We start from the raw sequence: 26575 nt of genomic DNA on the forward strand, positions 1-26575 counted from the left end.
GAGCCACCTGAAATTAGCTTGGCTGCTTTCCCCCATACCCAACTGTGTTCCCAGACATCTCCTAATACCCCTTTTAATATTGGCCAAAAACTTGTCTGCGCCCAAGTCTAAGATGAACCCCATGCTCCCTGAATGATTCTGATGCCCCATATGCTATGTCCGAATATAAAATTACCATCCCCCTCATGATCCCCATGAATTTGGCCACTTTCCTATTCACATACCTCAGCCTTGTTGATCCAGGGGGCCTTCACAGCTCCCTGCAACAACCTGCATTTCAGTATGTCTGACCATACAATTTGTACTCCTGGAAATGTTCCAGGATCTGCCTTGAGTCCATCTTAGCTGTGAGCATTAAGGCTACCCCTTTACACATTCCCAAATTACTTTATCTGTTCTGGAATATGTGCAGTAGTGGTTTTGTCTATGCTCAGCACAGTAACATCTGGTATTGAACTGCATGCACCTGTTCATTGAACTGGCTACTGCGACATACTTTAGCAAAATTCCCAATCTTTTTGCAATGATTGCACTGAGCTACTTTTGCTGGACATCCTGTGTAGCTTGTGGGGATCCACAAAGAAAGCATGCTTTTACTGTATTTTGAATTTGCTGATTCAGTGGCTTTTCATTAGTTTTCCTCCTGCAATTGTTTGTCTGCAGCAACAGTGAACTTTTCTGCAAAGGAGTCACAGCCTGGACTGTGCTTCCTGTATCCCTGCTCATTATTTTGGCTTCAGCTGTAGATGACTCAATCTGAGTAGCAATGTTTATTGCTTTTTCTAGTATAAGTTGTGGTTCTAGAAGTAAGTGTTCTCTTACATGAAGCATGGTTGTTTTCTCAATGAGCTGGTCTCTGATCATCTCATCTGCCATATTCCCAAAGTCACAAGTCACAATCAGACTATTCAGGGAAGCAATATACTGCATGATAGTCTCCCCTGGTTTCTGCTCATGCTGGCGAAATCTGTAGCGAGTAGCTACTACATTCACTTTTGGCACAAAAAAGTTCTTTAATGCAGTGAGTGCAGTCTCATATTTATCATCTGCAAGGGGAAAAGTGTAAAATATATGCTGCCCTTCTGCTCCAAGGCAGTGGATTAGCAGAGCACGCTTTCTTACTTCAGAAATCTCTGTAGCACTGATTGCAAGCAGAAAGTCTCAAACATATGGATCCAGGCAGTAAAAGCAATTGGAGGCTCACCTGGGCTTTGCAGAAAGGGTGCAGGTGGGTTCAGAGGCAGAAGATCCATCCTCATCGCCAAAATGTTGTATCCACCAGGCAAGGTACTAACAAACTTCAATAGGACTTTATTTTTAAAGTGGAAATCTCTTTACCAAGCTACTGCTGCACCCTCTGTAACTCTCACTCTGCCTCCTCAACTCCTCCCCGCTCCTTCCTGTTTCCTGTCCTTTCAGACTCCAGCAACCAGTTCTCCCAGTTCTAATAATTACAAGCAACATCTAAACGCCACACAGGGGTGATGCAGTCTCCTGGGCTCAGCTGAGAAAGGGAGAACTGGGTTTAAGTAATAGGTTCAGAGGACATGGGAAAGATTGCAGCGTCCCTAGGGATTCCTCTTTGAATACTTTGAGGCCTTTTTTCTCATCTGAATCTAGCTGTAGCCATTTGGGAACATGCTGCCCCCAGAAAGAGATATTTGTATTAACACTGCAAGCCCTCCAGTGAATCAGGATTTTTGACCTTGCAGAAATTTATTTTTGGGGCAGTAATCCTGGAAAATATGATGAGGAACATAGTATCTACCCTCAAAGCAGACAGTGTTCACGGATACTTGAGTATGGGCAGATTATAGTCCCATCCTCTTGATTTGGTGTCCCTAGGGGTATTTTAGTGACATGGCTGCTAAGAACTGGACCTGAAAACTTTGGATTTAAATTGATTAAAAACTGTGGTTTGTAACTGGGCTTATGTCTGTTGAAGTTTGTATCTTAAAGAAAGAGGTGGTGTCAGCAATGTGTCAGGAATTTTAATAATATTTGTGGGGATTTCCATTCCTCCCCAACTCTAAATTCTACTCAGCTCTATTCATAGATTTAGTACCCACTGTCAATGTCAAGACACAAGAAGGATAATTTAACATAAGAGTTTTGGAAGACAAGTTAAATAATGAAATGATGGCACAGCAGATCAAAAATCTCCATATGGTGTACCATAGTCTGTAGAAGTATAAAAGGTGGAAAACAAAACCTGAGATTATTCTGTAGTTACTGTTATCGATTACAAAGCAAGATAGTCTTTTAAATAACTTCCTAACGTGATAGGTACTTAGCTAATTAGAGCTTTCTTGTAATTGGCCCTATTATTAATAAACTGTGAAGACTGTTCCATTTGTATTAAAGGCTGGACAGTCATGAAAAGATTAGAATTTGAGCCTGCATTGAATAGATAATAGAGCACCCATGGAAAGGATAGAACAATAATGAAAAAATGTTCTCTTTATAAAGAATTAATGTAATTTGCATTTAGGTCAATAAATGTTTTTTCCAGATCGTGCACATCTTCCTCAATAAACAATAAAAGGATTCTCCCCTATATGTGCATACGAAAGACATATAAAATATATTTCCCTAAAAGCTTCATTTTCATTTTCCTAACAGTATCTAACCGTAAGTATACTGTATTAAAACATTAACATTGTGGGGTAATTATTGGGACAGTGGGTAAAATTCTGGTCCCATTGAAATCAGTGGAACTTTTGCCATAGACTATAGCTGGACCAGGATTTGCCTGAGTGTATGTACTCTGTAAATCTTGTTCTGGTTAGTAGTTCAGTAGCCTATTTTACCCTTCCCCAAACTGAACACTAATATTAGAAGAAAAATGTCTTTTCATTCTGCAAAAAATATGTGCAGATGAGCTAGTATGTGCAGCTTGCATCTGTTTATTTCTGGAAATAATTAAGATTATATAAATATTTTTCAAAAAGTCTAGGAACATAAAAGTGTGCAAATGTATCCCCAGAGAATAGACTGCAAATAGCTAGCTTTATATGTACCTTGTGATGACATATAAATCTATTCTAGAGAAGTTCGTTAGTTTAGATAGCAATCCGACAATCATGCTCATTCTTTCTCACTCAATGCGGGGCAACCTGTGCAGGGCAGTACAGTGGAAGAGGCAGCAAAAAATGAATCTGCTCTCCTTATTGCTGCACTCTCACATCACCCATTGCTATCCTGCCAGCCTCCTCCCATCCCTATCCTTAGTGTTACCAGTCATTCTCCAACTCTGTCTGTTGCAATCGCTCCACTGGCTGCAGAGTAGCTTCAGACCAGGTAACCTTTGAGTCTTTGGATTAAACACTTTGCCCTTGAGATGACAGAAAGTTGAAGAAGTTGTTAATTTTCTGGCAGCATGGAAGCCCTATCTGTCATGTGATTCTACAATCTATGATACTGTTATGTATGTTCTCCCATGTTCATTGCAGTCTGCATTTGAGAATATGATATTGTAGGCAGGACACCTTAATGCTGTAAAAGTCATCCATAGGCAGTATTTTCATAATGAATTGAATAGATTGAAAATGAAAACTGCTAGTTCTTAAGACATCTAGATTTAAAGGGGCATTGTCATCCTGAAAGTTTTAAAATAAACGTATTAAAAGAACAGGAGTACTTATGCCACCTTAGAGACTAACAAATTTGTTTCAGCATGAGCTTTCGTGAGCTACAGCTCACTTCTTCGGATGCACAGAATGGAACACACAGACAGGAGATATTTATACATATATAAAAAGGTGGAAGTATGCATACCAACAGGAAGAGTCTAATCAATTGAGATGAGCTATCATCAGCAGGAGGAAAAAAAACTTTTGAAGTGATAATTAAGATGACCCATAGAAGGTGAGAGGAGAACTTAATATAGGGAAATAGATTTAATTAATGTAATGACCCAACCATTCCCAGTCTCTGTTTAGGCCTGAGTTAATTGTATCTAATTTGCATATTAATTCGAGTTCAGCAGTCTCTCTTTGGAGTCTGTTTTTGAAGTTTTTTTGTTGCAAAATTGCCACCTTCAAATCTGTCACTGAGTGGTTAGAGAGGTTGAAGTGTTCTCCCATTGGTTTTTGAATGTTATGATTCTTGATGTCAGATTTGTGTCCATTTATTCTTTTGCGTAGAGACTGTCCGGTTTGGCCAATGTACATGGCAGAGGGGCATTGCTGGCACATGATGGCATATATCACATTGGTAGATGTGCAGGTGAATGAGCCCCCGATGGCGTGGCTGATGTGATTAGGTCCTATGATGGTGTCACTTGAATAGATATGTGGACAGAGCTGGCATCGGGCTTTGTTGCGAGGATAGTTTCCTGGGTTAGTGTTTATGTTGTATGATGTGCGGTTACTGGTGAGTGTTTGCTTCAGGTTGGGAGGCTGTCTGTAAGTGAGGACTGGCCTGTCTCCCAAGATCTGTGAGAGTAAGGGATCATCTTTAAGGATAGGTTGTAGATCTTTGATGATGCACTGGAGAGGTTTTAGTTGGGGGCTGTAGGTGATGGCTAGTGGCGTTCTGTTATTTTCTTTGTTGGGCCTGTCCTGTAGTAGGTGTCTTCTGGGTACTCTTCTGGCTCTGTCAATCTTTTTTTTCACTTCAGCAGGTGGGTATTGTAGTTTTAAGAATGCTTGATAGAGATCTTGTAGGTGTTTATCTCTGTCTCAGGGATTGGAGCAAATACGGTTGTATCTTAGAGCTTGGCTGTAGACAATGGATCGTGTGGTGTGTCCTGGATGGAAGCTGGAGGCATGTAGGTAAGTATAGCAGTCAGTGGGTTTCTGGTATAGGGTGATGTTTATGTGACAGTCACTAATTAGCACAGTAGTGTCTAGGAAATGGATCGCTTGTGTGGATTGGTCTAGGCTGAGGTTGATGGTGGGATGGAAATTGTTAAAATCACGGTGGAATTCCTCGAGGGCTTCTTTTCCATGAGTCCAGATGATGAAGATGTCATCAATGTAGCGCAAGTAGAGTAGGAGCGTTAGGGAACGAGAGCTAAGGAAGCGTTGTTCTAAGTCAGCCATAAAGATGTTGGCATACTGCGAGGCCATGCGGGTACCCATAGCAGTGCCACTGACTTGAAGGTATATGTTGTCCTCAAATGTGAAATAGTTGTGGGTGAGGACAAAGTCAAAAAGTTCAGCCACCAGGTTAGCCGTGATATTATCAGGGATACTATTCCTGATGGCTTGTAGTCTGCGCACCCTTTAATAGTACGTTCTGGATTAATTTTTAAGATTGTTTAAAAAAAGGGTTTTCTTCCCTTGTAGAGATGCAGTTTTGGGGCAAGTCAGAGAGCGTAACCACCAAACACATTCTCACCTGTCTGTGCCCTTTGGCTTCTTCTGGGTAGTTGCCTGTCTGGCTTCTGCCACTTCAGTTTCAATTTCCTGCTGCTGTTACTGGCCTTTTGCAGGAGCTGGGAAAGCTCCTGCATGTGATTTGCTTGCCCCAGAGTTGGCAAACCTATTGTACACAAAGTGTTGTCAAATGCACAAAATGAATGAACTGGATAAAACAGAATATTTTCATCATCTCTTTCAGCTATTGTACTTTTAGAGATTACTGATAACAATAGTGGGTACAGCTTTGTCAAAAGGAAATGCAATTATTTAGAGAGAACCTTTAGCTGCAGTCTTAAATTGGCATCCAGGAAACTTGTGTACCAAGATCCCAACTGTCACAGGGTTCCACGCAGGCTCTCCCACTTTTCCGCCTGTTCCCTGTGTTTAGGCTGGTATAATAAAGAGACTTCCATGCCTTCTCTTGCTGGATCACCCAAGTATCTTTATTTACAGTGTTTGTGCAGTTTCCAACAGCTAGTGCCCCTCAGACCCTCACCAGGGTCTCCTGCCTTTGACGCTTCCTCCTTTGGTAAGGAGGCAGCGATACTACAGTTCTGTCTCCTCCCAGTCTAGCCCCATCCCTGAGCTTTGTTTAGGGTTTTTATAGCCCTCCTGTGCCTCAGCCCAGCTGTCAGCACTCAGCTCAGCATGTTCCTCTGAGCCAGCCCTGATTAGGGCTTGCAGCTGGGCTCACTGCTGGATACCTGTGTCTCTACCCTGGCCTCCTGTCTGGAGAGCAGACTGCAGCCAGCATTTTGGCAGGATTTTAAAGGGGGTTTTACGCCTGCCCTGCCTCACCAACCTTACATGAGACTGCTAGTGCAGATCCCTGTGCCTGTCCAAAGTTCCACCAAAATCAATGGAATGCTGCATTCTACTGCATCCTCCGCAATGCAGGAGCAGGATTGATAACGCATTCCCAGATAGGGTTGCCAAGTATCTGGTTTTTTGACCAGAATGTCCGGTCAAAAAGGGAAACTTTCAGCGTCCAGTTAGTAACCATCCCCTGCCATGAACTGCGGGTGCGGTGGGGTGACAGGAAGAGCTGCTGCTGGAGCCTTAGCAGCTGTTGCTCTCCCCCCCACCCCCGCCAGCTTGATGGGGAGAACTGGCTGGCTCCCAGACTGGGCTCCAAAGTAGGTACCTGTGCTGTCGGGGGGTGGGGATTAACCTGTCTGCCCCCTGCCCCACTGTGCCCTGATTTCCCCTCACTGCCCCCTTGATCCGGGAACTAATCCCCCTGCTATGGTCCAGTTTCCCCACCCCAGGCCCTCACTCCAGGGAGCACCCTCAGCCCCACTGTGCCCTGATTTCCACACCGTGGCTCCTTGCTCCAGGGACTGATCTGCCCTGCTCTGCCCTATCATGCTCCGATATCCCCACCGTAGCTCTTGCTTCAGGGACTGACCCTTTCCCATACCTCATTGTGCCCTGATTGGACAGACTTTGCATCAATGTCTGCCAGCCTGGTGCTGCAGGTGAGTCCCAAGGGACAGGAGAGTGAGAGATGCGGGGTGGAGAGCAAGAGACGGCGGGGGGGGCGAGTGGAGTGGGGTCCTGAAGGAAGAGGCAGGACAAGAGTTATGGGGAAGGAGTGGGGCAGAAGTGTTCGGTTTTCAGGGATTAGAAAATTAGCAACCTTATTCCCAGAATGTTGAATTAATTGACAGATATTATAAGAATCATATTAAGAAGAAAGGATACTGCAGTCACTTACATGACTATCTGGTAGCAAAATATGAGGGATCTTAATTTGTGTCCTAAACTTGGTCTTTGCTTTCACAGCTGGTATGAGTTGAGGGGGAAACCACTGAATGAGTCTCACCTTGCTTCTCTCCTTAGACTCTTAGTGGGCAATGCTTTGAATGAAATAAACAAGACCCGGAGGGCATTCTGTATTGCACTCATCAGCTGGAGGGAGGGCTTCCATGATGACTAGGGTGGAAATAAAATAGCCTCCTGGAAAAAAATATGGAAGCAAGCTTTTTGGAGTAAGATTTATGGTCACATTTTAGCAATATTAAGTTAATGTTGCTCTATACCAGAGTGGCCAACCTGAGCCTGAGAAGGAGCCAGAATTTACCAATGTACGTTGCCAAAGAGCCACAATAATACATCAGCATCCCCCATCAGTTCACCACCTGCAGCACCTCCTGCCTGCCGGCAGTCCTGCTGATCGCCACCTCCTCATGCCTCCTGCCTGCCGTGATCAGCTGTTTAGCGGTGTACAGGAGGCTTTGGGATGGAGGGGGGAGGAGCAAGGGTGTAGCAGGCTCAGAGGAGGGAATGAGGGCCTTGGGGTAAGGGGTGGAGTGGAGGCAAGGCCTGGGATTGAGCAGTGGAAAGTTGGCACCTGTAGCTCAAGCCCTGGAGTCAGCACCTATGCAAGGAGCTACATATTAACTTCTGAAGAGCTGCATGCGGCTCCGGAACCACAGGTTGGCCACCCCTGCTCTATATAATATGGGCTAGAGCTGGGAGTAAATATCAGGGACAGTGACCACATAAATGTGTTTCCTTATGCAGGTAATAGCTTATTGAAGCTTGCCTGTATAACGGTTAATTGTAACAGCACAAAATGTATCTCACTCAATAGGTTTAAATTGTTTTGGATCATCTTGTGATTTACTAGCTATGCTGCTGAATCAGAAAAGGTTTTGTTGAGACTGATTGTTTTAATTGTTTTGTTTTGCACTTGGGAATAGTTGTCTACTTAGCACATTATGTCTATTTCTATCAAAGCATGCATAACTCTTCAAAACCTCAGACCAAATTCATACCAACCATAAAAGGAATTTGTCATTGTAACATATTCTCTGCACTTCAGATAATTTATGTATATGTGCCACCAGTAAGCAAGCTGATTCCTTTCTTAATGTAAACCACTTTTGTAACCTTTTCAGAACCACATTGAAGTTTTTCAAGTGTTTTCTTCAATATTTTGCTATTAAGATTTCACCTAAATAGTAGATAAAAACGTCTAAAATCTTAGAGAATCTGATTCATGAACTGAGCTAGACTCTTATGCAATACAGCATCTTTACAACACTTGAATGGTGTAAAAGAGCTGGGATCTAGCTGCAACTGTCAAGCTGAGAATTCCCAGTGGTTTGGAATTCTCATCTGGCATGGAATAACTCTTATGCCAGTTTCATTCTCTACCTTGCATACAGAGTTTCAGAGGCAGGGCGAATCTGAGCTCTTCTGCAGTCTGGCAGTTCACAGGTGATGAATAGTCTCCAGAGTGTTCTGGCATCTAGGCTGGAGCAGCTTGAGAATTGGAGAGCCAGAAACAGCTCCCTCAAACCTCTCTTCTCCACCCCTTGCAACAAACATACCTTGGCAAAAGAAAAATATTTTACCCATAATTTGGACTATAGTAACCTTCTATAAATATACTTTTTTTAATACTTATTTTAAATTTAATCTGCTTTTAATGCCATCTGTTTATATTATTGAGGCAGGTCAACTTCAACTCCTCAGACAGTTTAGCATATACATTTTGTTAATACTTCCAGCCAACAGTTTATGGTGACTCTGTAATTCAAGCGTCCTCTCATTTCCTTATGTTTTAAGAACATGTGGTGTTGGTGCAGCCCATTCATTAACCTGTATAGGCAAAAGTCTGTTGTTTCTGTAACTCTTCTGACTGTTTTCTAGACATTCTGACAGAATGAAACTGGTCCCTGTACAGAGTACCAGCACAGGTTTATGCATAACTTCATTTACCACAGTTTCCATACTTCAGTTTACCAAACAAACAAACAAAAAAACACGTTGCTGTGGCTGATGTGCCATCTCCAAGTAAAAACCCATGAAGTACTCTAACTTGCTTACAGCCTTCTGGGTGGAGAGACTCATTTAATCTTTTAGTATTGATAAATACAAAGGAATGCACATTGGAAAATATAATCCTAACTATACATATACAGTGATGAGGTCTAAATTAGCAGTTACCGCTCAAGACAGAGATCGTAGAGTCATTGTGGATAGTTCTCTGAAATCATCCACTCAATTTGCAGCGGCAGTCAAAAAAGAGAACAGAATGTTGGGAATCATCAAGAAAGGAATAGATAATACAAAAAATATCATATTGCCTTTATATAAATCTGTGGTATGCCCATACCTTCAATTCTGCCTGCAGCTGTGGTTGCCCCATCTCAAAAAAGATATATTGGAATTGGAAAAGATTCAGAAAAGGGCATAAAAGATAATAATGGGTATAGAATGGCTTCCGTATGAGGAGAGGTTAATAAGATTGGGACTTTTTAGCTTGGAAAAGAGGCAACTAAGGAGGGATATGATAGAGGTCTATAAAATCATGAGTGGTACAGAGAAAGTAAATAAGGAAGTGTTATTTACTCCTCATAATACAAGAACAAGAGGCTACCAAATGAAATTAATAGGTAGCAGGTTTAAAACAAACACAAGAAAGTATTTTTTCACGAACGCACTGTCAACCTCTGGAAGTCCTTGCCAGAGGACGTTGTGAAGACCAGTACTATAACGGGGTTCAAAAGGGAGCTAGGTAGATTCATGGAAGATAGGTCCATCAATGGGTATTAGCCAGGATGGGCAGGAATGGTGTCCCTAGCCTCTGTTTGACAGAAGCTGGGAATAGGTGACAGGTTATCATCAAGTGATCCATGCCTCGTCTGTTCATTCCCTTTGGGGCACCTGCCATTGGCCAGGATATTGAGCTTGATGGACCCTTGGTCTGACCCAGTATGGCCATTCTTATGACTTTCACCAAAGTTCTGCTCTTTCTACATTCAGTTCCTTTTGTGATCACAGCTCATTCAGCAGCTGCTCTTGTTCCTCTGGATTTCTATTCCAAAACCAAAGATATCCCTATTGGCTTCTTATTAAAAAATAACAACAGGTAATGCACAGTCCTGTTAATTTCTTTTTAAAGCCATGAAACCAGACATGTTTTCTCCATTTTGGTTTCTTTAGTGAAATATTTTTTTTTCATCTAGGAAGTTCATTTGGGCCTCTTTTTGCTCACACTTAAGCTTCTGCACCACTTTGGCTGTATAAAAGGGCCTTGAAGTGAATACAGATAATTTGCTCTGCTATGTACCACTGCTAGCCTTCAACTGACCACCTTCACATACCCTTTTACCAAACTGTCGTCTTCCAACTCAACCCACTATTACATCAAGCACCCACAACTACTAATGTTGGGAGAAACAATCTAGTAAAGGAGTGTGTGCAGAAGGGCTAAAAGGAGGTCAGAGTTAACTTGTGGTGTGTACTGTGTGGTATATGATAGTTGCTTTTATAAGCACACACCTTTTCACAACTTTAACCTTTAAAATAAAGAGAGGGCAGAAGTGAGGAGAAAGCAGTGTAGGAAGTAAGGAAGACTTGAGCCAAGATAAATTAAATAACTCTGTGAAATAATTTTAAAGTACGGGCAGCAGCAATGAGTTTAGCAAAATGGGAGAGGACATATAGGAAAAAATTGACCTGTATAGAAAAATATTTGGAAAAGCTTAAATTATTAGCTCTGAGAGGGAAGTTGGGTTGAATGGATTAGAGAAGGGGGACTTGAAAACCTGTCTCAAGAAGGAGAGTAGGTGTTGCTACCTGCTACTGAACGTCTAAATATGTACTCCCAGTGCCTATTGCTTTTGTCTTGTTTTCAGAGTGGTCTGCTGGCATGCCCATGCAAATAGCAGTTAACTGGCTATGTGCCACAATGTGAGCACCCTTTAGATCAGGGGTTGGCAACCTTTCAGAAGTGGTGTGCCGAATCTTCATTTATTCACTCAAATTTAAGGTTTCATGTGCCAGTCATATATTTTGTTTTTGAAGGTCTTTTTCTATAAGTGTATAATAGATAACTAAACTATTGTTGTATACAAAGTAAATAAGGCTTTTGAAATGTTTAAGAAGCTTCATTTAAAATTAAATTAAAATGCCGAGCCCCCCGGACCAGTGGCCAGGACCCGGGCAGTGTGAGTGCCACTGAAAATCAGCTCGCATGCCGCTTTCAGCAACCGTGCCATAGGCTGCCTACCCCTGCTTTAGATCTTGTGCTTGCTGCACCCACTCAGGTTTTTCCCTTTTCTCCTCGCTACACTGTATTTGACATTCCTTGGCTGCATCTCTTGCATCCTACAAGTTGCATGCATGCAAAGGAGGTTTTTAAACTATTAACACCCTCCAATTGCTGTGTTGACACGTTCTGCTCCTTGTCTGTTTTTAAGTTTTCCGCTAAATCTTTTATTCTACTGTTTAAAGCTTAGCAAGTTAAATAGAGCCCTTGCATAGCCATGCCCTTTCAATCCTTTTCTCTCCCCTTTTGACTTTTGTTTTTCCTCCATTTCTGATTTAAACAGATCACATACATGACCACAAGGGTCGAGGTTATTTACAATATCAAACCAGAATGATGCACCTGTGTGTTTATTTATAGAGTGCATAATAAAGGATTATAATATGTCCTGTCTTTCCCTTTCATTGGCCATGTCTGTGATTTCTGTATTTGGCTTTTACCTAGGAAACGCTTTAATTTGCAATACACACACACACACACACTCTCTCTTAAAATGTAACTTTTTGCCCAAGAATTTCTAAAGTATTGGCGTTTCACCTAGAGTGCTGTATTATGCACATCTGTAAAACTGGTTACTTTTTAAAAGGCATTTCTTCATAATAGCGCTTTATTATTAAAAATCACAGAAGCACCTCCTGTGCATACTGGAAATGTCTGAAAGCTTATAACTCTGTTTGGCTTGCCCAACTGCCTGCGTGTACCAGAGATTCACAAACACTAGTGTCCTACCACTTTCTGAGTAGGATCCCCTTCGGAGCAGTTATGTCGTGATCACACACTGCTTGGTTTGACTGATGTTGTGGCTAGATGGCTCCTGGCTGGCTTGCCAATTTGTTGATAAATTGTATAGTCAGTTGCTTGACCACACTTTGGTCCATTATGAAATATACTTGACATCAAATAACCAATTCGTCAGATTTATTAATATGGTACAGGAAAAAGGTTTTATACAATATCAATCTCTGAAGAGCAGTCCCATGCAGCATTGTTACATTGACCTTACGCAAAACATGTGCTCCCCAAAGTTATATCCCTAAAGCCATCTTTTTATACCCTATTTGTTTACCACTACAAAGTACTATATATATCACCTGAAACTGGATTCAATTAATCATCTTTCTGCTGTGTTTATCTCTGGTAGCAGGGTGTATCTCTTTATCTTTTGTTCTTAACCCATGCATTCCAGGTACTAATGGGCGTGAAGACACCTCCTATGCCAGTACCAGGATAAATAGGTTTGTGGGGGTAACTCCCTTTCTATTGCTATAAAGAAACAATAATATGTCCTGATTCTGACAGTTTTTTGATCTACTTAAGACAAAGCTTACCTCAGCTAATCCAAGGTGTTACTGGATACTTAGCACAAGTGAAGAGGACAACAAAGGTACAGGATGATTTGGGCATTATAACAGCTTTATTAGTGCTTAATATGGGTATGCTTAAATGCTTATAATATATCTTGTGGATAACATTATCAGCATAATATATATGTATGCTAGCCAGTGTGTATTAGTCAACACTGTGCATGGAAGAATACAGGGTATGTACTTCGTTAGCTATGTTTTTCATTTCTTCCTTGCATTTTGTGGGTTTGTGTCACATATGTTGTGGGTGTTGCAACCCCAAATGCTTTACAAGAAAGTTTTTGTATATTTTTTATTAGTTTTGTACTTGATAATAGGGTGGCTTGCCTCTTAAGGGCTAGAGACCTGAGGGCAGCCAATTCTGATTACTAAGGAGGAACATTTTGAGCAAGGATACCTGGTTCCCTTATAAAGGGCAGCAGGGAGCTACAGGAGAATAGTTCTCAGGGAAAACAGAGATTGTTGGTAGCAAGGAGGATCCAGCAGAGAAACTTGGGGAATGAGACTACAAGCAGGAAAGGCTTGTGACAATGGATGGACTTGAGAATTTTATTTTGAATGTTTGTTTAATTGAATAAAGCAGAATCCAAGAATGGACAAAAATGTTTGAGAGTTATTGGAGAAGTCCCTTGAAGGGGGAAATTGAGTCGGGGGCCACTTGCAGGGCTGCCCCAAAGCCATGAGAGGGCTCATGGGAGGTGGCTACCATGGACAATTAGCTTAACCAGAAATGCGGAATCAGAGGATAAAGCGAACTACACAAAATATATTCCTCTGATGATTAGACGATGTGATAAATCATGATTTCTGACTTTGGCTTGGTTCACATGTTTTTGTATACAATATTTGTTTTACATCTGCCACCAGGGCTAAAATATGTAGTGCCATTTATGTATTTGTAGCTTAAATACTACATGTGGTTTGCAAGAAAAATGATTGATTTAAATGGGCATAGAGGGCACTCAGCATCTCATAACTGTATGCTTTTTTTTATATCCTTAGACTGTTAAAGAGTTAATTTACAGAACACATACCACATAAGTTGCTCTTAATTATAACACTGGGTGTACTGGGAAAACTCTGAATGCCTAGGGTTAGACTACATTAAAGCTGAAAGTTAGTTTAATTCAGAAAGTTGCATCCTCTGAGCAAATGCATCTGTGTATAACTACATTTCATTTTGCAAGCTCCTCAGTGAAAACACTTGCAACTACTCCCGTCCACAGTCAATGGGAGCTGTGGGTGCCCAGCAGTTCTGAAAATTGAGCTCTTGGTATTTTCATTCCTCTAACAATCTATATGGTATGTTGAGTTTGTGGATTAGATTCTGGTCTTACTGGTCTGGTGTAACATTGATGTCAGTGGTATTGCTCCTCCTTTGCAATCATGCAAAGAGATCAGAATCAAAATGTGTGTGTCTTCCTGGAATGCTTGTATCATTGTGGCGGTATCACTGGATGGAATGACAGACATGCTCAAGTGTATGTGATCAAGTGTCCTCAGGATCATTGTGGAGGACATTCTGAATGACTAGTAGCGCTACACACGTGTTTAATAGTATTAACATTAATAATGGTTAATAATTTAACATGACTGACCACTCAAACTTGCCTCGCAAATGTTGACGATAGGCTTTGGCTTAATTATTTACAGTTATTAATACTCCTTTATTTTTGGTCAATGTAAGGTACAATGCTGCACTAAGTTGTTTTTTTTTCCCCTTCTTTTTCTTCCTTTCTTTAAGGAACTAATGACCAAGCTGATATCAGAGACTCCTGACCAGCCAATCCCATTTCTCATTGACCATCTTCAGTCCAAACAAGGGAACCAGAGTCAACTTCAGAGAACATTGTCTGGATCTGCTGCTCTCTGGGCAGAAAGTGAGACATCAGGTAAGTGAGGAATATTTCTATGTTTTGAGATTTAAAAAAATACTGTTATGCCAAAGAAATAACATGAAGAAAACAGAGGTGAGTATTGTAAAATGAACAGAAACTAATATTTCTTAAATAGATTTTATTTCTTCTTTGTACCATTCAGGAAATCCATATGATAGAAAGAAGACAAATCCATAAGGCATATAGGGCCAGATGTTCCCCTAATTGGGTTATTCTCATTTAAGGGCAGGAAAACTCAATTAATTTTGACTTGTAACGTTTCATTTTCTTGGCTCATCCTTTCGTTCTTCTGGGTACTCAGGGGGTTGGATATTGTTTGATGGTGGTATGACTGTTTTTGCACTGCTTTTGCAAAAGCTGCTGGAGAACAGGCAGAGAGAGAAAGCGTATGAAGCACGTGCAATGTGACCATGAGGGAGAGCCAAGAGAGAAGTCTTTTGGGCAGAGTGCTGTCTGGAAAGAGGCTTAGAACTGTGAGCAAAGGAAGTGCCTCTTGTTGTTTGATTCCTATTGTAAATAAACAAGATTGCATAAAACAAATTTAATCAATTTCTCCTCTTAATAGAAACAATTTGCAAGATCCTTCTATTGGCTAATTGATCAGATCAAAAAAGTAACAATATAATTCAAGATAAACAAACTGTAAGATCTTGTAGCAGGGTGAAACTCACTGGTGCGGTTCCTCCTGCTGGTTATCCTGGGAATTAGTGCTTGTCCATCCCAGAGCACCCTCTGCAGGCCAATGTCTCACGTGTTGCTGGCCCCTTGTCCCTCCCAGACCCCAGTGCCCTTTACCTCAGCGTTCTGCCCCAGCAGTAGCCCTACACTCTAGGTCTCCCCTCCTAGGGGAACCCCCAACCCTCTAAACCCACCTTGCCTCAGTGGCTACTTCCAGTCCTCATCTAGCCCCCACTCACTAGGGCAAACTGCAGTGGCCATTCATCATTGGCAAGAGATTAGGACCAGCTGCCTTTGCCTATTCCCAGGCTGCACCTCTGTAGCCCCAGTACCATTGTAGGCCTTCATGCCTGCAGCCTGGGGGTTTACCAGGCTGAAGCACCTCTGCTCTACTTCTGGTACCCTGCTTCCAGGCAGCTAGGTCCTTCTTTCTCCACTGCTAGAGAGAGACTGCCCCAGCTCCTGGCTCACAGCCCTTTGATAGGGCCAGTTGTCTCCTCATTGGGCATGGCCCCAGCTGTGGCTGCCTTCCCAATCAGCCTACCCAATTGGCTCCTCAGGGCTGTTTTAATCCCTTCAGGGCTGCTACAGATCTACAAAACAAATATAGGTGAAATATACAGTGAAGCTATAGGTTGGAGTTCGTCTTTATTTAGATTTTTAATAACACATTTTAACCACCCTTACTTCAATACTTTGCAGGAAGATGCTCTTACTGTTGTATGAACCTCAAAATTTATGTTTTGAGGTTTTAAAACATTTGCGATAGCAAGCACTCAGGCTTTAAAATAGCAATCCCCACATTGATAAGCCAGTAGATTTTGGTACATATTCATCCATAACAGTGTTTATTAAAATTTTGGTTTTATGACAAAAGTTGACTGAAAATCTGTAGGAATGTAGCAGACCTCCATCAGATGCATAATGGTTAATTTTTAATTGTGTGGTGAATACATTTCATTAATATGCAATTAGCATTTACAGTGTTGAGTATAAGCACTCAACTTCTTTTCAGAGCCACTGGAAGTTGGGGTAGAACATGGAGGGGCCTGAAAGGGGACAGGGAGAGGAGAGTCAGAGAGGAAACGGATGTGCTCTGACCTCTGATGTGGAATAGCTTTGGCAGCTTGTTGATGTCAGATATTTATGTAACTTTAAAGTGCAATTGATTTCCATAATCTTTTCAAATAGTGCTGTATAGTAATATGATTAAGGCTACCAGAATCTGTCCATTAATTTTTTTAATACTGTGTTTAATGGTAGATTTTCCTTTGAATTGCTCTTAGAAACTGTGATTACTCAAAACTTTAAGTTACAAAGCACTCATTAATGAAGGAGACCAAGCTGAATGTTAGCTATAAAGTTGGAACATATAAATAAATGCTGAATAAATAAATAAACTATTTCCATTAACACTCTGTTGAGGAATAGTCTCAAAACAGGTCTTGTTTTAAGTACATCAAAAAAGGAAATTCAAAACAAGACTTCATTTGATTATATGCCAGGTCCTGCCTTCCACTGGCACAAAGCTGCCCTAAAGTGACTTACCTGGTCACAGGATGCTTCCCCATGCAAAGGGAATATTTAGGTGGTGTAAATCTGCTGTAAAGACTTCTGTGCCTCCCACAGGCTTGTGATTGGCACACAGGGTGTGGCCTGTAGGTATGGGCATTCCTCCACTCTAGTGATTCCTGGCTGCAATAGCCAGCCAGTGCAAGCTGTAGCAGCCTTCTTATTGCTCCAGTTTGTGCTTGTTTTCTGGCCCATCAGAAAGTAGCCCTAGTATTGGGGAAGTGCAAAGGACACTTAAAGCCATTGTTTACGTTCTCCTCACCCCACTTCTCAGTTGCATTGAGGGCTTGGTGGCCACAGCTAAGGATCATCCCCTGCATTTTTAATCAAAGGCATGTCCATACATTTCTCAAGTTAGATGTGAAAGGAAGCAAGCAGTAGTTGTATATTCTTGTCCCTTGATCTGAAATTGTGTTTGGCATAATTCAGCAAGGGGAAGAGGAAGAGCAGCTGGCCTTATGCTCCTAGACTGATACTTTAGGTTGCCTGGATATACTGGGTGTATTTTTATCTAGTGTGACAAAGTCAGACCTGATAGCTATCAGAGAATGGTCCTGTTGGGTTCTGAGAAGTGGGTGGGTGTAAGCCACCCCAGGGCTAAAGGACCCTCCCCCACCCTATAGGGAGACTTCACTGAGCCTGGAACTCAAATAAATATGGGGGGACAGCAGAAGAAAAAAAAGACAAGGTCAAAGAGTGTGAGGGTCAAAGGGTCAAAACTGGGAATCAGAAGGGGACACTGAGCAGAAAACCCCAGACAGCACCCACTGCTCCTCAAAGGTGTCAAGGGAGCCAGCTGACACTGCCCAGAGGAACTCTGCCTGGATATGTCAGTGTAGAGTGGAACAAAAATAGGCCCCAAAGTTTCAGAAAACCCCCTCTGCCAACATCCTCTCTATGAGACAGTAATGGGAGGCTGGGTTTATCAGCCATAGAACGGAGAAGGCCCTTTTCCCTGTGAACTGAAAAGAGGTTACCTTAGGTTAATTAGAGACACCTGATCCCAATTAAGGGCTACTAGTGATTTTTAGAAACCCCTCTTCTGGTGGAAGAGGAGGAGAGAGAGAGACAAACACAGACAGGAGGGATGCAGTAGCAGGGAGGGGAAGGACCCCCAACCAGAAGCCAGCATAATAAGACGATGCTCTGTGGCGGAGGCAGGAAAAAAATTATTATTTTGTGTTGTGAGTTTGATTTTCGCTTAAGAGAGCTGCTTGGGCCTACCCTGAGGCCCACATTATAAATCTTGAAAAAATAATCCAAAGCAAAGAATTAAAACCCCCTGCAGTAGGATTGCTGCACTCCAGGCCTCCACTGCCAAAGAGAGAAATGCTAAGGTTAATAGGGTGAAGCAGGTGCCTTGCCAAACTGGGTTTATCATGTAACATAACCTTGAAGAGTGACCATGCAGATGGGATCACCTGAGATTTTATTTTTGCCACAGAAAACAAAGGAACAAGAAGAGATTGCAGAAGTTATGATAAACCCTGGCAAGTAAATGCAAAGAAACCTAGAAAGTCAAAGAGTGACCTCGCTGTGTCCAACATTTCTCCACCATCACCGGAATCCAAGTCGCGTAAGCAAATTTCAATGCTTTATTAATCAATATACCCATCAGATTGTACTCAGGGTTGAAATAAAATGCAAAACAGGGCTGACCCTTTAGTTGAAATGGCTGGATACACATCTTAATAGACTTTAGTTCTAGGTATATTTTAATACACACCATAGACTGTTAAGAGTATTGTGCTACCATATATGAATAGGATTACTTTAGAAAAAAATAAGTTTGAATGTTATGTACTGTTTTAAAATGTTGATTTTGATTGATGTTTCAATTGCCAACACATACACAAAACCTATTCTCTCTATCCTTAGTACTAATAATGGCAGAGGTAGGTAGTTTCTTCAGTGGAATCAATCAGTACAAACAACTCATTGATAATACATCTGGTTTTAGACACAAGTAATGTCAGGAAATAGGAGGACTATTTTGAGACTTGCTGGGAAAGCTTAATTATATGTTAAAGGAAAGGAACAAGAGAAATTGGATAACCAAAGAGAGTATTGACAGTGACCTGTAAGGTAAAGTAGTAAGAATGGTAATAAAGGAATTTTAATGAAGTATAGTCATGCCAATTAACATGTTTATGGTATCAAATATTAAATAAAATTATTTTTAAACTTAGATTTTATTAAGTTTTCATACAAGTAAAACATATGCTTCATAAATCACTTATAACATTTCCCAAGATCAATAACACAATGAAACCATCCAGCTGTATTTGGAGGACTTGGATGCACTCCTACTAGGTCACTATTGAGGAAAAAGCTGGTTATAAATGTGTCTATAACATTTGAAAGTTAGGCCCATCAATAGAAATATAGCTACATTAATACTATCCCTATCAAGGGTGAGAATTCAGAAGGAAACAGTTTACACAAAATTTAGTAATTTCTCTTTCTTTGTAAGAGCAGAAATGTACAGTTAGGTGGAGTACTTCATGTTCACTGTCATTGTATGATTCCTACTTCAGAAAAAATAATGGGGCCTAATTCTGATCCTCAGCTACGTAGATGTGAGGCATGCTCTAGCCTCTTGTTACCATATAACCCAGCTACACATCAGGCTGACAAATTCTTAGTATTGGGAAACGAAGTGGTGTTCTATAGCTACTTGGATTTGTTTAGGTGTTTGCCACATGAAACTCGGTGGTACTAGAGTTGTTGCAAGCTCAATATGAATGTAGGGAAAGGATTTGATAGAAACTGTGAACATTTAGGCTTATATACAAGATGTGCTCACTAGAGCTGATTTTTACAATTTTCCTAGGGATATACAACGTAAGCAGCAAGATGGCTTCTCTGAGCCATTAATCTGCCAGTGACCTAATCTCCACCACTGGAATGCCACTTGATTAATGCTCAATGCGTTATAACGTTGGAGCCATGCTGCAAACAAGAGGAATAGAAATATACATCAGAAGTCCATCTATCTTGACTCAAAATAATCAAAACTGGTACTTCTTTTCCCATTGTAGACACATAAGAAAAGAAAGGTACATAACATGTATAGCCACAATACTTTCTAAAAGTTTCACTGCATGCAGTTCCATAGATGTTGTGAAGGGGCATACATACCCTCATTCTGGCGGAGAGGAGACTAACGAGCTTAAAAAGAGAGACTCTGCCACAGGAAATGGTGATGAACAGGAAGAAAATTGCTGTGCCTCAAAGATTGCTGACTATAGATACTGATCCGCCAAGAGGGAGACAGTCACAGGCCTCGCCGTCCTGATGCTTCAAGGGCAAGGAGTAATGCAAGCTGTAGAATTCACTGCAGTAGAATTTACTGCTGCAGGAAGTTTCATGGATTTTTAAGGACAATTATCATTAGCTAGCGTGACTTCTTGCCTAATTTAGGCCATATAATTTCATTCAGTGATTCCTGCATCAAGCCCATAACTTGTGGTTGAATGACAGTTTACTTTTTGAAAGGACGTCCAATTCTGATTTAAAAGCTCCAATTGATGGAGAATTTACATTGTCCGATAAGCTTTTTCCAATGATTGATTAATCTTGCTTCTTAAAAATTTTCTTATTTCCAATTGGAATTTGCTGACTCCAATTTCTGCCCGTTAGGTCTTGTTAGGCCTTTGACTGCTAGATTGAATATCTATTTATGTTTATAGAATGCTTGTCTCAAAGACTGTGATCAGTTTGCCTCTTAACATTTTATTTGATAAACTAAATAGATTGAGATCCTTTAACATCATAGTAAGGAGTGGGTTTTTTTCAGATGACAAATCATGCTTGTAGCTCTTCTCTGAACCAGGGGTACTAGAACAATTTTTATAGTGGGGGTACTGAGAACATTGAACCAAACTGTAAACCCTGTATATAATGAAACCACTTCAAGTGGGGAGTGCTGCAGCGCCTCTCGCACCCCTCGTTCCAGCACCTATGTTCTGAACCGTCTCCTCAACAACCTTTCTAAAGAGTAGACACAGCATTTCAGCAGTGATCTCACTAATGCCCTATGCAGATGTAATATCTCCTTATTCCTGCTTAGTGTTCCTCTGTTTATACATCCAGGGATCATGTTAGCACTTTTTGCCTCAGGGAACTAAATGATAAATATTGTTGTTGGATTTAATAAGAGGATGAGTAATTTTATGACTAATAATGATATATGTAGTTATGCACACTAAGAAGTATATGCTACCTCACTTCAAGCATAAACTGACTGCCACAGAGTACTAACAAGATGTGTCTCCATGACTGCTAGGAATTTTCCACCACCATGAGTGTGTGTGCACACATGGGTGGCCAGGTGCCTTCTGATGGTGGGAATCTCATTTCCCTGAAGCTATTGCCAGAAGCTTTAATGAGCCAATGGTCAGATTCACCATCAAGTCCGATCTTTGAAAAGACAGTTGTGTGTATTTAAAAAACAGAATAATCTCCCTATAGAAAACTGATTATTCTTTTAGGAACAAAGGTTTAATTAAGAGACTGGATGCGTCTGTTGTAGGTGTTGGGAGGGAAAAGGAGAGAGAGAAAAAATGGAAGCTGGTGGCAAAGGGACAGCTTTCTGAGATGTAGAGGGAAAGATGCAATATCAAATAGTGATTTCTGATATGAAATCTCAACTTTTATAAAAGGGAAAAACTAACTAACTTCCATACAAAAATTCTATGAATGTCATAAATTGTAGTTACATCCTTTCAAGGCAAATATTGTTTATATATTTGGAATAATACACAAGTCTGATTCAGGTAATATGATGGGGATTTAAAATGCTTACATATTTTGATGAATGACTGATCATAATAAAACAGGAGAAGGGTAGGAATATTACTAAGGGGCTATACTAAATCTGAAGTGAGAAATGTATAGGTTTCACTGCATATCATTTCTATTCAAGAGATCACTTAATTGTGAAAAATAAGCCAAGACCCAAATCCAAAGGCTTGGATTATCTAGATTTTTCTGATAATTTATTGTAATATAAAAAGTTAATAAATGCTTAAGAGGGAAATTAATAGAAGAAGCAACACATGATTTTTGACTTCAGGAAAGAGAACAGACTTTTGCTTTCTATTCTAGAATATGTGGGAAATCAATATTTCTATTTTTTTCTGTAGTGTATCTGAGAAAAATGAATTCTGATTAGGTCTAATAAGGAAGGCAGTTATTCAGAGTAGTATAAAGTTAATAAATAAGACTTTTAATAAACATAAAATAATCCTAATATAGGGAATGGGAGAACACTAAAACAAATGCAGTAATTAAAAGGATGACTAAAGCAACAACAAAAAAAGGTCTTTCTCTTGTGCATGTGATTCCGATTAGTACTAATGAGCTACGTGCTCATAGTGAGAAAAGAATTAGAGCTTGCTCTCTATTCATCAGTTTGAATAACTGTCTTTTTAAGCTGGAACCCTGCAATTCCATATCATTTCAAGTACCAGTTTTTGCTGCACAAGATATAGAAGTCTGTAAATGGTTTTTATATATTTGGTGCAGATGTAGTTTGTAAATAGTGAGTTGAGAATTAGTGAAATCAAAAAAGATGATGTTACAGCTGTTTAAATGAGGTGAAGTAGTAGTCATGTTCTTGTTTTCTTATAAATTATTTTTATTTGATTGTGGGGCAGTGACATTAGCTATTTCTAGGAATGTTACTAGCATCACCCAGAGTTTTGTCACTGCCATATAGTGTCACTGCAGTGTGTATTGCATAAAGCTATCGCTGAAGATAACTCAGGAGTTGCAGCTTGATGCAGAATGCAGCAATCCACTTACATAGCTTAGGTCATCTTTGGAGTTGAGCTAATGTTCTCTTAAGATAAAATCTCTAGGGTGTAGTAATGCAGACTCAACAGAAGAGTGGGCTTCCCAAAAAGCCATAAGGGAACAGAGTAAAAGCTCATATGTTTACACAGCCTTTTGCCTGGTGTGTAATGGATATATATTTTGTTTAATAGTTAACAGAAAAGCAAAATAAACAGAATTGAGACAATTGCAGGAGTATTTATATAAATAAAAGTTTTGTTTTGTTTATGGTAAAACTAATAATAACAACAGAAATAGGAGTTCTTTGTTTCCATTTTGTCTTCTTTCCTTTTATTGACCAATAGGTACACATTTCATTTACCATGTAGTGTTTTCACTTACAGAGCAATGTGTACATGGTTTGTTTTGGGATTTTTTTGTCTGAGAATTCAGTGTTAGCTGTTCCTGGTGGTTAGCTGATTTGGTTGCAAAGGTCGTTTGGAAATCCTGCCTCTGGACTTCTTTCCCCCTCCCCCATTTGGAACCACCTCACTAACTGAAATAAAAATATATCCAGTAAGTGTTTATAAGAAGGGGAAAACTGACTTAAACATTATGAGCATTCTTGATCTTGTAGACTCATTGCACAGCTTGTTGCTACTGTAGCTTTCTGAATGATGAAATCTAATCTTTATATATAAATTTTAATTAGTGCCAAGGTCAATAGAGCATCCTAAATGGGACCGGCGGAGAAAACCGGAGAGCCAGGATTTTGATGAATTAAATCATATTCTTCAGGAGAGTAAGAAGCTGGGGAAGGCCCTTGAGAATCTCTCTCGCAGTAAGTTGATCTTAATTTTTTTTAATGTGACTGTGGAATATTGATCTTATTAATATATTATAAATATGTACTAAAGGTAGTAGTTTTTCTTTTACACTGGTATCATTTGGAAGTAACTCCACTGAAGTCAACAAAGTTAAACTGGGTAAGTTAAAGGGAGATCAGGGACACAGTTCACTTAAAATAAACTTTTTAATTAAAAAAAAAGCCATTTTATGGCTTTGATCCCAATAAACAATCACTTACTTACATAAACCAGCTTAAGAATTGTAAATGATATCGGTTTAAACAGAAAAAAGTAATTTTTTGTTAGAGAAGGTGTGAACGATGCCCTACAAAGCACATATGAAAATTTTGTCCTGATGGGACCATGAAGTAAAACAAAGGCAAATGGAGCATTTATTGTCTCTTAGTAAAAGACACCAGGTTTTTTTGCGAGGGGGTTGCGGGGGGGGGAGAGGAGAGGAAAGGGTGCTATTACAAATATATTTTCCACACAAAAACAGGCAGGTCTTAAATCCATTCTTTTCCCTGGAATTTTCCATCGTGGTGGAAAAACAAATTAACCCAATGTGGCTAGAATCATAGAGCTGAAATATAATCACAGGAAAAACGAATAATTTTAACAATCAATTAACCAGTTAATTGGACCAGTAGTGCCAGTCTAACAGTTGTAATATGCCAAGTCTTAACTAGGGAGAAAGCAAATTGCCAATGTGTGAAAGTTGACTTATTTTAAAGAGTGATAACTTGCCACTTCATGGCTGGAAGGGACTGAAGGTGTGTGGGAACCACATGTCCTCATGGAAACTCATATAGGATGTTCCATAGCACAGTTCTTTATGGCCCCAAAAGTCAAAGCTTTCCAGAAGTTTGTGGTTTGATGTAGTGTGCAGGTGTGTCCGAAGAGTGAACGTCTTGTCTGGCTTTTGGAAGGAGAAGCAACACAGATCCCTGTCCCCTTCCACCCTATGAATCACTATGACCATTAGCCATGAATGAGGAGGAAAGAAATCTGAGGCTGCTGTAGGAAGCCACCAGTGCTGTGTGGCAACTACTACTCATCTCTCCTTCACAGCTACTTGCTGTGCTGTAGAGGTAAATAGAAAAGAGTGCAGGACGGGGCCAGTAGTCTGATGTGTATATAGGACTCGGAGGCAGAAGTAGGAAACAGTTCCATAATGCCTGGTGTGCAGATTTAGAGGCTGTGCTTTAATAATTATAATAAGCTCCACAGATGCCTGATCCATACTAACCAACTTTTCCAAAGCAGTGGGTGACTCTGGAGAAGATAGTCATCAACAGTGAGGAGGCAGTAGAAGAGCCAGTATGCACATGTGTTCCTACTGTATAGGGAGTGGTGTGTTGTGAACTACTTAAATACCCTGAGAACGCTCTGAAATGCAAGAGAAAGAGATTTCATAGACACATTACTATCCTCTCTACAGCATATACAGTGCACAGCTGACAGTGGGAAGAAATGCAACAAATTCCTGTGAGAGAACTTTGAATATGCCCATTAAAACCAGATATTTCTGATAGTCTAACTGAAAACACACAATTGTATGGCATGCAGCTAGATTTTTATCAATAATGTCACACTGGTTACATGCTTAAGATGTAATACTTCTTTCAGTAAGATACAGTTATTGGTCTGAAACATGCTGTGGTCATTAAAAATGACTTACCCACGATCAGTTACACGTCTAGTCCTAAATGCCAGTGTACTGTGGTCTGCTAATTGAACTACAGTACTAGCCATCAGCATTCTGGGATGGTTTCTCCTTTTTTCTGTTTAACCTGAACTTTCAAATCATGTTGTTCTCACTTGAGATCAATGTTTGTGATTTAATTTGAGATTGACGTTTTTAGGTAAGTTCAGTCAAACCTGTAAGGAAGATAAAGCTATCTCAGTACTGCAGCTGCTACATGATATATTGCTGTTGCTTATAGAATCTGTTTACTTTTAGTGTGATGTATGGGTAATCAAAGAAAATAATGATATTTGCTAAGATTGAAGAAGGAGGAATTTGCACAAAATTATTTCTATTCAGTTCCTAAATTAGGGTTTCCTTACACTGAGAGAACTGCGGTCTTAGTTGTAAGTAGCCTTTTCCTATGCTCTTTAATTTTTTAATTACTTTCACTGAACTATTTGGCATTTTATTCTAACCTGCTGTAAGTTATAGGACCACATTCATTTCTGAGTTACAGCACTTTGCAGAATAGGAATTTCCCTTGTGTAGGAGTGCTGGTACAGAGCCAGCAAATCCGAATATGGCTCCTGGGTGACCCCACCTTCCAGCTCTGGTGTAAAGGGTGTCACTTCTGGATTGTTGTCAGCTGGTGTAGGTTAGCAACAGTTTGATCTAATCTACTCAGGTGCAGATCTTCCCTGAAATCCATGGACTCTGTGATGGGTCTCTTTTTCTGCTGTGCCAGTCTGAACCTTGGCACAGCATAGAATCCTAGGCTCGTAGTTTTTAGTTGCTGGTTTTTGTAGTATTTCTACGCCTATATACCATGTCATTACTCACTAACCTGATCCTGCAGCTTTTGTGCTCAAGTAACTGCCAGTGAAGCTAATGGAAAATGGCATGTACAGTAGCTGCAGGACCAATCTCCAGAATAGTTAGACAAGTATTCTTTCTTTGGGGACTTAATTTTATTTCTCTTAAACTCATCTTTTGGACTGAACACTTAAAGATGGCACTGTCTGCTCAGCAAGAGTAATAAAGATTAAAGCACTTTTCTCAAGAATGGGACTTATCCAAAAAGTCGCCCTCCCTCCTTTCTAGACCGCATACTGTATACTGGTATATTGCTGCATGGCACTTTGGAGGAGACTGTTTCAGTGGTGTTGCGTGGTTATGGTTTGTAAAGCACTTGAGCATCATTCAAGATGGAAGTGATTATAGAAACATTAAAAAATAATTGTGATTAATAATAAAAGGGACAGACACATAGCATCAGACTTTCAATTCAAAGTGTCTTACCGTTATTGAATTCTTACT

The 26575-nt window shown here is 40.4% G+C and overlaps 1 protein-coding gene across 1 annotated transcript in view; it reads left to right on the forward strand.

The window, feature by feature from the left end:
- The window catches only part of C2H8orf34 (chromosome 2 C8orf34 homolog), a 285462-nt gene that overhangs the window by 51308 nt on the left and 207579 nt on the right, over window positions 1–26575 (forward strand). The window contains exons 2-4 of the mRNA XM_050940939.1: window positions 14539–14686; window positions 18387–18518; window positions 23433–23561. Of these exons, the coding sequence (XP_050796896.1) occupies window positions 14539–14686; window positions 18387–18518; window positions 23433–23561 (409 nt within the window). The remainder of the gene's footprint in view (window positions 1–14538; window positions 14687–18386; window positions 18519–23432; window positions 23562–26575) is intronic.

Source organism: Gopherus flavomarginatus, chromosome 2 (assembly GCF_025201925.1).
Source record: "Gopherus flavomarginatus isolate rGopFla2 chromosome 2, rGopFla2.mat.asm, whole genome shotgun sequence".
NCBI lineage: Eukaryota > Metazoa > Chordata > Testudines > Testudinidae > Gopherus > Gopherus flavomarginatus.